This window comes from Salvia hispanica, chromosome 5 (assembly GCF_023119035.1).
Source record: "Salvia hispanica cultivar TCC Black 2014 chromosome 5, UniMelb_Shisp_WGS_1.0, whole genome shotgun sequence".
NCBI lineage: Eukaryota > Viridiplantae > Streptophyta > Magnoliopsida > Lamiales > Lamiaceae > Salvia > Salvia hispanica.
In genome coordinates this window covers 23,339,111-23,353,684 of record NC_062969.1, presented here as the reverse complement: position 1 = coordinate 23,353,684, position 14,574 = coordinate 23,339,111, and the positions used below count along the sequence as shown (strand labels likewise).

Below are 14,574 nucleotides of genomic sequence, written 5' to 3'. Positions count from 1 at the left end.
ACATACGATGGGTTAGACATAATCAAGCCCCATAAACCCCATCTGTCACATATTGAAACTGCTAGTGGGGAATTTACAGTTGTTAAGGGGGCAGGGACTGTGAAAATTTCTCCTACTTTGGAATTATCAAACTGTTTGCATGTTCCCTCACTTTCTCACAAACTATTGTCAATTAGTCATGTGACCCGGGAATTGAACTGCACATTACTAATGCAGCCCAATTTTTTCCTATTACAAGATATCAGGAACATAGAGATTATTGGGCGTGGCACTGAAAACAACGGGTTGTACTACGTGGATGAGATAGCTCAAAAAGGGGCTGCCATGCTGACTCACGGGACTGCCGATAGGGAAGCTTGGCTTTGGCACCGACGTTTAGGACATTCATCCCCGGGTTATTTACAAATGTTATTCCCTAATATTACTCTGAAATCTAGCATGTACTGTGAGACTTGCGTTTTTGCCAAGAGCCATCAGAATACTTATCATTTGAGTAATTCTCGTACTGAAACTTTATTTGCCTTAGTACATTCAGATGTGTGGGGGCCCGCACCAGTAATTGGGGGGCAAGGTTTTAAATACTTCCTTATTTTCGTTGATGACTGTACTCGTATGACTTGGGTGTATTTTATGAAGCATAAATCTGAAGTTTTTGAACACTTCGTCCACTTTTATAGCCTAATCCAAACCCAATTTCAGAAACCCATTCGAATCCTTCGTTCTGATCATGGGGGTGAATTTGTCAACTCCAAAATGAAACAGTTTGCCCTAGAAAAAGGGATGATACACCAAACAACGTGTGCCCATACCCCTGAACAGAATGGAGTAGCTGAAAGAAAAAACCGAATTCTGCTAGAAATGACCCGAGCCATTCTCATTGAGTCACAAGTACCTAAACTATTCTGGCCCGAAGCCCTAGCCACCTCTGCCTACCTTTTAAATAGATTACCCACTCACATACTAAAATTTCAAACACCCCTCGATGCCCTAGCCTTGCATACCAATATCCCACAACACTTATCCTTGGAACCCCGTGTCTTTGGGTGCTCTGTCTTTGTTCATATACCAAAACATGAAAGAACAAAATTATCTCCTTGTGCCATCAAATGTGTTTTTGTAGGATATGGGGTGAACCAAAAGGGGTATAGGTGTTTCGATCCTAAGTCTAATCGCATGTATACCACGATGAATTGTGACTTCCTTGAATCTGAATATTTCTATGCCCAACTTAACGGTCAGGGGGAGAGTGAGAATAATATTAGGGGTAATATTAGTAGTGACCCACTATGTTGGGTGTCAATGCCAAGTGTACCAGAAGCGGACCTACCAGAGAAAGCAGTACGCAGTTCCGCTGAGCAAGTCTCTGATGTAGTGCAAACCGAGGCTCCAAGTGACACATCTCCTAATACCTCTCCGCTTCTGATATCTGATGTAAGTCCTCCTTCCCCTGAGAATACCATTGTGGTACCTAATGCTGATGATGAAAGTCAGGAAACAGGTTATGGTGAGCACTCTGCAGATGCAGGGTGTGAAGCGACAGTTGAGATAGAAGGGATCGATCCCGACACTGGAAGGTATATATTACCTCCAAGGCCGAACAGAGGAGTTCCGCCCAAGAAGTACACTCCGGAAAGAATCAACCGGAAAGCCCGATATTCCGTTGCAAATTTGGTGAAAGGTCATTTGACTGAAATGGCTCAGGCATTTGAGGAAGCATTGTATGATGAAGAAGAAATTCCACATACGGTAGATGAGGCCATGAAACACAAGCACTGGAGGGAAGCTATGAAAAAGGAGATTGATGCTCTCCATCGAAACCAAACGTGGGAAAAGTGTGTGCTACCCGAAGGAAAGAAACCAGTTGGGTGCAGATGGGTCTTCACCATCAAACGAAGACCCGATGGATCGATTGAGCGATATAAGGCTCGACTCGTGGCAAAAGGATATACTCAGACCTATGGGGTGGACTACTCAGAGACATTCTCCCCGGTAGCCAAGATGGATACTGTTCGAGTACTTCTGTATATTGAAGGCAATCGAGATTGGCCATTATATCAATTCGACGTCACAAATGCATTTCTCCACGGTGAATTGAAAAAGGAGATATACATGGAAGCACCGCCTTGTTTCTCAGAAAACTTCAAGACAGGCGAAGGATGTAGGTTGAAGAAAACTCTATATGGGCTGAAGCAGTCCCCGAGAGTCTGGTTTGGAAGATTTTCTGATGCAATGAAGAGTTATGGGTACAGACAGAGTAATTCTGATCACACCTTGTTTTTGAAGAAACTTGGAGAAAAGACTACATGTCTAATAGTGTACGTCGAGGAGGAAATCAAGAGGTTGAAGGAGAATCTCTTCAAAGAGTTTGAAATGAAAGACTTAGGTGATCTTAAATATTTTTTGGGAATTGAAGTTCTTCGATCACCACGAGGGATATTTCTGAGGCAAAAGAAGTACATTTTGGACATTCTAGCAGAGACATGATTACTTGAGTGTAAGCCAGCTGATACACCAATCATGCTGAGTCATGAGTTGCAAATACAAGACGGAGCTGAGCTGGCAGACCGTGGGTGATATCAACGTTTAGTTGGGAAACTCATCTACCTCTCCCACACTAGACTTGATATTGCTTATGCCGTAGGAGTTGTGAGCCAATTCATGCATCAGCCTCAAGCTGAACATTTGGAAGCTGCGCTGCGAATAGTCCGATATTTGAAGGGGACAATTGGACATGGAGTCGTGTTCAAGAAGAATGGAAATTTAGAAGTCCATGGATACACTGATGCAGACTGGGCAGGCAATCCAGTGGACAGAAGATCCACCTCAGGCTACTTCACATTCGTTGGAGGAAACCCGGTGACATGGAAAAGCAAGAAACAGAAAGTGGTTGCGCTGTCAAGTGCAGAAGCAGAATTCAGAGGAATTAAAAGTGGTCTGACTGAGATTCTGTGGTTGAAAAAACTGTTGACAGAGATTGATTTCCCTCCCGGAAAATGCCAACTATATTGTGATAACAAGACAACAATAAGTATCTCAGAGAATCCAGTACAGCATGACAGAACAAAGCATGTGGAGGTAGATAGACACTTCATCAAGGAGAAGATTGAGACTGGCATTGTCGAGTTGCCATTTGTACGGTCTGAATATCAGTTAGCTGATATATTGACAAAAGCTGTTAACTCAAGAAGTTTTGAAGATATTCTCGGCAAATTGAGTATCGGCGACCCTACTACTCAATTTGAGGGGGAGTGTTGAAGATAGAGGAGATCAATTAGAGGAGAAAATAATCAATCACCTAAATTAGGGGATTGTGAAAATATTCTGTAATTAATTCTTTACTTGCTCACTAAGATAGAAACATTTCATGTACATGATTTACTCACCCTATTTAAAGGGCACCATATCAGTAATAATATTATCGAACCATACACAAATATTCTAGTCTATGCCATTGAACATTGCATGTCGATTTGTTATGGTTTGCATTTTGGATTTGATATCTGGTTTGTTCCTATAGAGAATTCGGTATGGATTTTCGAATTGGGCTGATCAGTTTTTATTTCGAATCGTTGCATATCAAATTTCTTTTGTTCCTCCACTCTTTTGGTCATAATTATAAGCTTTATGAGGTATTTGCATGATTAAATTGATCCTTTCAATTCTTTAGTTCCTATCCATAAACAATCTTGATAATTATCTTATTTATAGATGAGTTTTTTACATGTAAATATAAGAGCATTCTATATTTTCTGATTTTTTTCAAACTTTAAAATTTAAATACTCCATGAACTTTCAGTTTTTTTGATTTTCCTCGAAAAATAATTTTTCTTTAAATTAAAACTGGTGTGTACGTCATAAGTGTCAATGTGCAAAAAACAGCGAGTATTGTAACTTGGAAAATATTCGAACTTTTGAAGTTTTCTAGAATTTTCACTTTCGAGATTTTCTAGAATTCCTCCAAATTTTGGTATTTTTAAATTTTTTATTTTATGATAGATTTTTTTAAAATTATTTAATGTACAACACTTTTTAAATTTTAGCATGAACATTAATTTATCTTTGTTAAAATTTAGGGAAAGTGAGTTTTTTTAAATAGTAGTATTTCCTTAACATTTTAAAAGCACATCATTTAAATAAAAAAAAATTAAATCAAAATAAAATATGAGTATATGCAAATTTTTTTACATAAGTATTTATATTATGAAAATAAAGCATTAATATATAAAAAAATAAAAACAATTGTCATTCTAACCAAATGCAATTTGAAACACAAAAGTCACAAATATCTTCAAAAATCTCTTAAGATTTGTTCATTTTAGAAGATATTAGACAGTTCAATTAAAAAAGAATTATTGTTCAAAACAACCAAAAGTAACAATTTGGAAAAAGGGTATTCTTATTAGTATTATTTTCTTTGAATTCATTAGAAAAAAATTAGAAAATCTCATTGTTCGTGTATTTAAATTAGAAAAAGAAAAGTTCAGAAAATGTCGAAACTTCGTGTATTTATAGGCTAATAACATGTCATATTGATTTGTCACCTTCCGCCATGTAGATGAAAATATGCTAAGTATACTCCACATTAGCTTTAATTTTGCCGAAATTTTTGGTAAGAGGAAAACTAAAAAAATTCAAAGTTCGTGTATTTACATGCAAATAACCTTTTATAAATAATAACTTAAAAATCTTATCTTAATCACGTTCTTAATGTTGGCTTGTATTTTTATCTATATTTAACTATCTTGATATATTTAACTATCTTGATATATCCTTAAAAAAAAATATTGTTCAAAACAACCAAAAGTAACAATTTAGAAAAAGGGTATTCTTATTAGTATCATTTTCTTTGAATTCATTGGAAAAAAATTAGAAAATCTCATTGTTCGTGTATTTAAATTAGAAAAAGAAAAGTTCAGAAAATATCGAAACTTCGTGTATTTATAGGCTAATAATATGTCATATTGATTTGTCACCTTCCGCCATGTAGATGAAAATATGCTAAGTATACTCCACATTAGCTTTAATTTTGCCAAAATTTTTGGTAAGAGGAAAACTAAAAAAAATTCAAAGTTCGTGTATTTACATGCAAATAACCTTTTATAAATAATAACTTAAAAATTTTATCTTAATCACGTTCTTAATGTTGGCTTGTATTTTTATCTATATTTAACTATCTTGATATATCCTATTCAGAAAATTAAATGTTACCTTAGAGCATTCACAATCGGAACAACCCACCTCACAATCATTTCAGCCCATCCTTAGCTTATCTCACATTCTATTTCACTCTCTCTATATAATTCACTGTCGTTGTAATAGTCAAGAGAATGAGAGATGTGAATGAAATGAATTGCAATGAGGTGTATATATAGATGTGGAAAAAAACGATAATGTTGGAGATCAGCGCCCGATATCGGCTCCCCCCAATAGGTGCCCGATGAATTCTCTTAAATTTTAATATGTTTCGGATACCCAATATTGTGTTCACCGTATTATTCGTCGGCGCCCCTATTGTGAATGCTCTTAAATTTTAATATGTTTCGGATACTCAATATTGTGTTTGATAGAAATTCATGGGTTCCATCCTAAAATCAATTGGTGATAGGAGGAGGGCCTATGAGACTTATATACTAGTTTCAGTTTTCTCTTGACACCGATGTGGGACAGTTTTTATGTTACTTTTTTAGTTTCAATTGCCAACAGTGTTAGCCGTATTTAACGCCTATGTCTAACATCTACCGATCGAAAAATCAAACTTAAAGTGTCAACTCAACCTGATCGATTGTCAATGGAGCACAATATGAAATAATGTTACTACTAAATTAGGTTACCGCACTAATTCAGAGCAATTTTATTTGTTTTGAGACGACTAATGGAGAGCAATTAGTAAGCCAACAAGTTGCATTAAATGACAAAAATAATATCCAAATCTACGGACTCTGTTCCTATTGGTTCCACTGTCAATAATGCTCTCAAATTATGCATTCGACGACAATTTTAAATAATTATGGTTTATCTATCCATTTGTAGCAAATATTTGCGTTGGTATTGCACAATAGTTAATCCTCGCCTCGCACACTATAATGAACAAATCTATTTTAACTTGCGTTTATTATTAAATACGTATAAAAATACCGAGAACATATATATACATGTATATATTACGCACAAGCTAGACCGAAATTAGTAGTAATTATTAACTGATCGATTATTATTACTTGTTTATATAATAAATATATAATATAGGAGTGTTATTACTGTGATCCTTTGACTTTGTGATTAAATTTATTGGCTGGGGTTAATGGGATTATGATGTGCAATTTGTTCTTCCAGAAAAGGCTAATAATTTCCTTAGCTCCATCATTTTTTGATCACATCTTGTAATAAAATGGGCATCCCACTAGAAATTGCCTAGTTTGGTGGAGACCCCATCAACGAATTAAATTGCATCATCACATTAATCTACAACTATATATATGGCATATAAAAATTAATTTTCTTGAATAAACACAAAATCTCCCATCGTTAACAAACCATTCGACGATCCCAAAATCTAGCACTTAACGTTCAAGAAATCCAGGGTGAGTTGAAAATCTAGAAGTAGTAATTAGTTTAACTTCATATACAATTAAGTTGAAACTCTTGATTTGAATTGGTTATTTAATTTATGAATGGCAGGATAAATTAAAATGGGTGGAATGAAGTTGAGTGCATTGGTGATTGTGGTGGCATTAGTGATGAGTAGTTTCACGGTGGAGGGGAGGAGAGTGGCGGCGGGAGAGAAGCAGCAGGCGGTGGAGGTGGAGCAGCAGGAGGCCGTAGTTGATGACGATGGTGTTGTTAGTAGTTTGGATAACCACCATGCTTGCTCCATGGCCGACTTCAGCAGGGGTACCTGTGATCCAGCCTGATCACAAAATTGCCAAAGAGATGATGAGAGAACCAGTGTGTAGAAATATCTGTAGAAATAATTAAGCTGCTTTTCAAAATAATTAATTAAATAATAGAAATAATTAAGCTAAGTTTGTTTAAGCTCAACCTTCTACGGTCTACGTGTTGTGTGTATGTACAAATTAATGGAGATAATGGAGTACTTTGATGTGGCAAAATATATAAATTAGTATTTGTGGAGTATTTTTCGTGGCAAATACTTTGTCACCCTAGCTAACGAGCGGTTAGATTTTTCACAGTAATTTCCATTAAGAACTTTATATATTTATAATCATCCATGCATTAAAAAAATAAAATTGATATTTTCTCAAACACAACCCAGAAAAGTTGATACTACTATGTTTTATTGATGAAACGGCATAATTGTACATGACACAATTGATTTTCGTTTACCGATGAAATTTGTAAGGTGTGAATGTTGAAAATCGATAAAAGAAATTATTATGAACTTTTTAAAAGTATACATAATTACTCCACTGATTAGATGAAAAATATTTAGTGTTTGACATTGCAGTTATCCTTTCTTCTGAAAGAAATTTGCAAACAAAATTTACAAAATTATTATTGGTCAAGCGCATCTTACAATCTAATTAAACAATTAATTATATGTAAAGAGATTATGATAATACGCAATTAACGCAAGTGGGTCAGGCCACATTAGATGATCAATCTTTGTACTAATAGTTTGACAAGATTGTGGCGGAAGAGTTTCAGCAATCCAATCCATACGTATGACACGTTCTCCCATAAAACTTGCGAAAAAAATTTTCGTCCGTCTCTGAAAATTTATCACCTTTCACTTTTATCATTTTTGGTAGTGGATCTCATATTTCACTAACTAATTCTCACTCACATTTTATTTTAAAACTAATATAAAAGTAGGATCCACATGCCACCAACTTTTTCAAACAACTTTCTATTACATTTCTTAAAACCGTTGTCAGGTCAAATGGTGTCAAATTTTAAGAGACGGAGGAGTACTAATAAAGACCTTATTAGTAAACTCTTAAAAATAAAAACCTTACATTATTTTGGGAAACTTTTTATGAGGCGAGAATCATTATCCACAAATATACTTCAATTACTTTTTTTTATCTCTCTTACTTATAAAAATTTGTACCGTTTCAAAAGTTTCTAATTTTTAAAGACTGAGATGATAAATTGATAAGCGAATCCACTAAATTATTCATTCATGGTTCAACTAGTCTAACCAACTGATCATTAGTGAGACCGAAATTATAAAGCAAAAATATATATGACCATGAAACTAATGAGTTCGAGAACACACGCTATCCCTAGAAAAAACATTTAGCACTACTAGTCTCTAAACTTACAATATCGTAATCTGACATAAATTTCCTTTTCAATTTTTTTATAGGACCAAAATGACCTCATATCTTTAGACCTAATTATTGGTACCCAAGTCTGGAGTATAACTAATATGCGCATAAAATTTTTTGTTTATACGACAGAAAAGCACCTAAAAGTGTAGCGACACACCAAAATGTTTAATGAAAAATCAGAAAACGACAAAAAAAATGAAAATATAACACGAACAGACGATAACACACAAAAAATGTAACAAATCCAACCATATTTTATAGCCGAAAGAAACGGTTTTCCAATACAAAACACCGCCACTACGTTGAAATGTTCTTTCCTACATTTCTGGAGAGGTATTTTGCTTATCCTACTTTCCATTTTCCCAAATCTCACCACCTTCGTTTGTCGTCTAAAATAATTTATTTCTACCTTAATTTCCCCAAAGTCTACATCCAAGATTCATATTTCAACATCATCAGCCAACAAAGTCTCGAATTATCTGACCTCCATAATGCCTCATATGCCTCTCCTGCTGCATCGGAGGCAGCTGACCGCCTTCCGGGCTTTGCCTGAGACCCAAAGTCAGCGACACCGACCCTATCCCGCCCCCCTCGATGCCACTTCCGTGAGACGGCATGAACCCCATCATCGGCCCATCAACGCTGCCCTGGACGTGGTACTCGATTCTTGAACGTTTCTCTTGATTCCACATGCTTGCCTTAAACTTATCCCCTTCCTGCCCGGGAGGGCCAAAACCCGAGCATTCGCCCTGCTGATCCGGGACAGCATGCAATCTCAGCCGGTTCAAAGATTGGCTGCTGTCGTCGCCTTGACTGCAACCTTCAACTGCAGTTTTGCCATTACTACTTTTCCCAACATTTTCAGACACTTTGGTTTCGAGCATGTGTATCTCTTCGACCATCGGCTTCCATATGCGGACACGGGCGTTGATAAACCAGTTGGAAACCTGAGTTATTTAGCAAGGTCAATAGAGTTATTAAAGAATTGAGGTTCATTTAAAAAGAGTAGTGATAAAAACAAAAACCAAATTCTAATGCATAACTAGAGACCAAATCTCAACCATTAGATTAAAAATGGAAGGATAAAGATTAAAACACAGGTCATTTTTAAATACCAATTAGGCCATTTAAAGATCGTTTATGTTCTCATACGAAGGGTATGAACTCGTATGAACTAAATTGATTTAAAGATGGTCTAATTGGTTTTGGTTATTTATTTAAAATTAGCCTCATTTGTTATTAACACCTATTATAAACAAGACACATTATTTAAAGGGCAGAAATAATAAGACCTGGTTTCGAGTGAGGCCGGTCTGCGTGGCCAGCATATGCTTGTCAGTGTCTGTAGGATACCTTCACATATACAAGAAAACTCAGGTTAGTAAAAAGGTCAGATGTACTGTTTAAGAGAGGAAGAGAGAGAGAGGGTCTTACGGATGAAGGAAATGATCGAACAACCACGCTCTCAAGACAGAAACGGCACGTTCTGGTAGGCCTCGCTGAGGCCTCCAAATATGCTGGTTTTCAAGAATGCCAATATTCCCTGCCCCTTTCTGCTTTTGGAAGCTTTGATCGAAGAACTTTAACCCCGAAGCATTGGCATCGCCCTTGTTTCCAGCTGTGGCAGCAGACGGGGACGAGAATTCATCCCTCAGCGCATTTTTTATGCTCTTGAGCTGGTCCATTATCGCATTCATCAAACACCGGAAATGCTTGGCAATCATCTTTAGGGCTAACGACACGTAAGGAGTGGCAGCACTGAGGCCGGCCACTGATTCGAAAGATGACACCACCATTTGCATCTGCTGGTGATACTGTTTATACCTTTTGCAAACCTTGTACAAAATGGAGGATCATAAACTATTTGTCACTTTCGATAATAAATAGATAACACATCTAATTAGGGAAGGGTAAAAGCTAGAGAGAATCTAATAACAGTTGTATTTCAATTAAGAAAAAGTTAAGTTTATTGTACAACCACTTGCACAATCGGCCAAAAACATGTTCGAGATAGATATGCCAGCTGCTAGCTATTTGAAAAAAAAATAAAGTAACTAATCACCAAAAAAAGTTGTTTATTTGTTAAAGCTTTTAACAACACTTTGACCTAATTAATTAGCATACTATTTGAGGGTGGGGGAGCGAAGAAAAGACAACTAAAATGTCTCATCATATGCAAAAGCTTTACATTTTAACATAGACAAGTCACATGCAAGTCACAGTTGGAGAAATTCAAAAATTAAAAAATTCAAGTTATGTCCCACATTCTCCTGCATGCAATGCAATATTTTCTGCCTCGTGCATTGTAATGTTTTTACCTAACTATGATCTAAAATGACGTCTCCAAGAATTATTAGCTCTAGGGAGAAGCAAGAAAATGGAGTAATGAATGTATACGTGATAGAAAAATAGAGACAATTAAAGATCCCTAATGGAAAATTAATTACAATTGCAAATATTTGAAGTCAAACGCAAACAAAGAACTTATCATGTTTGGTAAATTTAGAAATTAAACTTTACAGAAATTATCAAACTGAGTAAGATTTTAAAAGTACTCTCACTTATGTAATAACCCAAAAAATTGTTAGCAAAAGAATTGTGAAACTTATGTCTTCGCATAATAGTCCAATACCATACCTTATAAAAATCACACTAGTGAAATAATTGAATTAGTACCAAAATTGACAAAGACACATCAACAGAAACCAAAAGAGTTTATTACAGGCCAAACAAAACATGTAGTACTAGAAACAAAAAAATGGAAATTTATGAATTAAGAAGTACTTCAACAAAGTGACTCTTATTACCCAAGAATACCAAGTACCACCACATGGCCAAGATTAGAAATTCATACTGTATTATTTATCGTCTAAGTAGAAGTACAAGCCAACCATAAGTCATTTTCAGTATCAGTATTGATGGTATGCTTAGTACTAAAGCATGACCTATCTTTAATACACAGATTCTTAATTATTCACCTACATACATCAATAATGGCAGATGAGGTAGCAATCAAAATTTTCAAGATCACATGCAGAAGCAATGCTAATAATAAAACTTGTACCACTAACACCCAACTAAAAAGCATAATTAAGTCCCTACAGGTATTACCAACCTCATCTTTCATAAACAACAGCTTTGCCTTCCTCTGATGATTCTCCGGCCGTTGAGCATCCAACGAGCAGCTCGTACCCCCGGCCTCCTGGCTCTTACCACTAGAACCATTGAACACGAACGCCCCCATGGCACAGTCGTTATCGTTCGTATCACCTTCACTGGAAACCCTAACCTCCTCCAAAATCTCATCAGAAACATCACATATTTCGACATCTTTAGGTCCGGCAATGCAGCATAGCTCCTCCAACATCTGCTGTGCCGGCCTCAAGAACCTCGAGCTTCGGAGAATGGTCGCGTATCCGGTGAATGGGCCCAACGGGCCGGGGTTCCGATGAGTCAAACCCTGTGCCCCATGAATTCTACTACTGCTCGACACATTCTGATGAATCGGAGGCAACAGCATCTCCGGCTTCCAAGTTCTCGAATCTTGATCATTACTACTTCCACAGACACCTCTGGCTTGCAAACCCCTCTCAGCAATCTGAGTCTCGTGGACTTTCGGCCGAGGGACGGACGAGAGGGAGAGCGAGAGCGCTTGTGCGTTGGAACGAGTGAAATCAAGCTCGCCGCACCATTGGCTGGAGCCATTCCCACCAACCAGCCAAGGCCCACCGAGGCCGGTTTCCCCCGAGCTCTTGTGGCGGAGAGAGGCGAATTCGAGGTCTTGCAACGCAATATTCTGGTAAAGTGAGGAGTCTGAATTGGGAAGAGATGGATGCAGCTCTTGATCATACCCTAGATAATCAGGCTTAACATTCAGCGCCGAAATAGGATTAGTAGAATTGTAAATTGAGGTGTGATTAGCCACCCAATCTTGTGAGGTTTTCCATGTGCTAAAGTATTGTGCGTCAGTGGTAGGAAAGGGGGCCTCTTCGGGCCGCTTGAGGGGGCCCGGATTGACAGAGAAGTTGATCATCTCCGACGCATCGTAGCTTAGAGCATCGTGAGGGAAATAGGTGTCTTGCTGAATTCGCAACTTGTCTCGACGGCTTTGCTGTGCGATGTGGAGCTCAGGCCTTAAGCTGTTCATATCCACCAACACTGACTAGGTCATTTTCATGGCTGAGAATCAATCCTGCATCAAGTAGAAAGGGTATCACTAACAAAGCTGAAAATAGAAGCGACGAATTTGGAGTGCTCACATGTTGTAGAGAGAGAGTGGCAGTTTCAGGAAAAGTAATCACAAGATAATTTTGAGAAATCTGAGTCTCAAGCAAGAAAGAGAAAGATGATTGAGAGAGAAAGGTACAGTCACTGTTGAATCATGTGGCTCAAAGCTTCAAGTAAAGACACAAAAAATAAGCAAAAATCTTCCGCCCAAAACGGCAATGAATTGAAAGATGAGCACATATCAAATGAATTTATATACTGTAACAAAACCAGTATTGTGTGTACATATAATTATATTTGTGGACGGTAAAGTTAACAGCTTCACGTAACTCCACGAAACCCTAGATTTCGAGATTTGAATTTTCGCAATAAATTATCAGACCAACTTTTATAGTAAATGAATTTTATAGTAAACCCAAACCCTAATTTCATGAGATCAACCACAGGTTTACGTTTATCTATCGACTAGTGCAAAAAACATGGAGAGAAGAAACTCGAAATTTATGGTTATTTTGCTTGAAAAAATCTGAGATAAGAAAAGGAAAGAAACAAAAACAGTAGATTCCTGAATCTGCATGTTCAGTTGTTCCATCAAGAAATTTGGCAACAAGAAACACATCAAAGATATTTGAAAGCTAGATGAGCTGAAATAGGGTTTTGACGTGATGAGTTATATATATATGTTGTTACCTGCTTCAATCAATCCAAATCGAAAATCAAAGGATTTTCCGATGGATTTTCCGGCAAAGATTCCAAGTTAGAGGTGTTTGTGGGGTAGGAGCGGAGGAGAGCAGAGCTAGCTGTATGAGTTCAAGTGTAGGACAATGATTGCATTTGCTGCTCAGTTTTATTATTGTCCATTGGCTTTTATAACCCATTATTATTATCCAACCATCCTTTTCCATTGTGTAAAATTTAACAAATTATTACTATAGTCGAAATTAGGCGTATTTAATTAACTTATGTATGATAATGATAATTATATTAAATTGGATGGATGCAAATGGAATTAACGTGGTAGTTAGAGTTGACGGCGAATATCTTGGGACTGTATGAATTGGGCAGAAATCTATCACATTTGACATGGACGGATCTTCAAGATTGAAAAATCTGGCTCCAAAGGGGGCCTACTCCAAGTTAATAATGTCGATTTGAAAGGGGGCAGGGGACCTTGTTTGGTTCCGCCCCCTAATTACCTCACTAACTACGGAAATGCCATCTATAACTATTCATCTTTACGTATACAAGTTCTACTACTACGTACTTACTATCGTGTAGACTGTAGACTGTAGATACAATGTGAGAAAATACATTTAAATCATTTAAGCGGCTGTCTACAACAATACTGGAGTACAGAGTGTGCTAAATTATTCAGTTTTAGGATATTTAATTGATGTAAATTTTGAATAGTCATTAAGTCACTCTTGAATCATAGTAAATTATTTATCAATATCGACATTCAAAATGAATATATAAAAATGTTGAAAATGATAAAAAAAAAAATGAGTTACGACGCTAAAATGTGTTTTGAAATTTATTGCTCAATTGTGAAAGTTATAACTAAAATGGGATACATTGATGTAACATTTTGAAATAAGATGTGATTAAATTTAGGCTGAATATACTCCTTCCTTATAAAATTACTCATTCCGTCCGTAAATAAGAGTCTCATATTTTATTATGTTCACAAATAAGAGTTCCGTTTCATTTTTACTATAAATGATAATAGGATCTCATATTCATATTTCATTTAAAACTAATAGTACTCCCTATGTCCCATTAAAAATAAAATGTTTTCTTTCTTAGAGTGTCACGTGGAAATGAAACGTTTTCTAAAATAAAAATAACATCATTTTTACTTTTTCCCCAATCTGACTAACTCTTTTTTCATTAACTCAGCAAAACAGCACTACATAAAATCTTATATCGAAAACAAAATATTTCATATTTATTAGGAGTATGACTTTTAAAGGCGAACAGAAAAAGTACTTGAGTTGTATATTTTTGAATTATTGCACATTACTTAAGTCATTTTTTCTTTATATAAAAAAGT

General features: G+C 36.3%; 1 protein-coding gene and 1 long non-coding RNA gene across 3 annotated transcripts; one reads left to right on the top strand and one right to left on the bottom strand.

Annotated features, from left to right (window-relative positions):
• Positions 1–6,493: 6,493 nt before the first annotated feature.
• LOC125190852 lies at positions 6,494–7,134 on the top strand. The gene is made up of 2 exons (XR_007170981.1): positions 6,494–6,581; positions 6,679–7,134. It is a non-coding gene; the product is annotated as an uncharacterized LOC125190852 (long non-coding RNA).
• A 1,394-nt stretch (positions 7,135–8,528) lies between these two features.
• Positions 8,529–13,348, bottom strand: LOC125187289 (BEL1-like homeodomain protein 8). Of its 2 annotated transcripts, none has more exons than XM_048083847.1 (5): positions 13,212–13,348; positions 11,410–12,486; positions 9,729–10,129; positions 9,587–9,647; positions 8,529–9,241 (listed from the first exon to the last, which is right to left on the bottom strand). In XM_048083847.1, exons 2-5 carry the CDS (start codon positions 12,439–12,441, stop codon positions 8,750–8,752), a joined length of 1,986 nt encoding a protein of 661 aa, XP_047939804.1. In that variant the 5' UTR covers positions 12,442–12,486; positions 13,212–13,348; the 3' UTR covers positions 8,529–8,749. The 2 variants fall into 2 exon arrangements, with proteins under 2 accessions (XP_047939804.1, XP_047939805.1); XM_048083848.1 differs by lacking the exon at positions 13,212–13,348 and adding an exon at positions 12,554–13,001.
• Between the last annotated feature and the right edge of the window lie 1,226 nt (positions 13,349–14,574).

Bases quoted from the DNA above. Each gene is read 5' to 3' on its own strand.
- LOC125187289 (XM_048083847.1), bottom strand. From the start codon at position 12,441: ATGAACAGCTTAAGGCCTGAGCTCCACATCGCACAGCAAAGCCGTCGA. The intron at 10,130-11,409 runs GTTGGTAATACC...ATTTTGTACAAG, and splicing joins TGTTGTTTATGAAAGATGAG to GTTTGCAAAAGGTATAAACA. The intron at 9,242-9,586 runs GTCTTATTATTT...TAAATAACTCAG, and splicing joins CCGGCCTCACTCGAAACCAG to GTTTCCAACTGGTTTATCAA.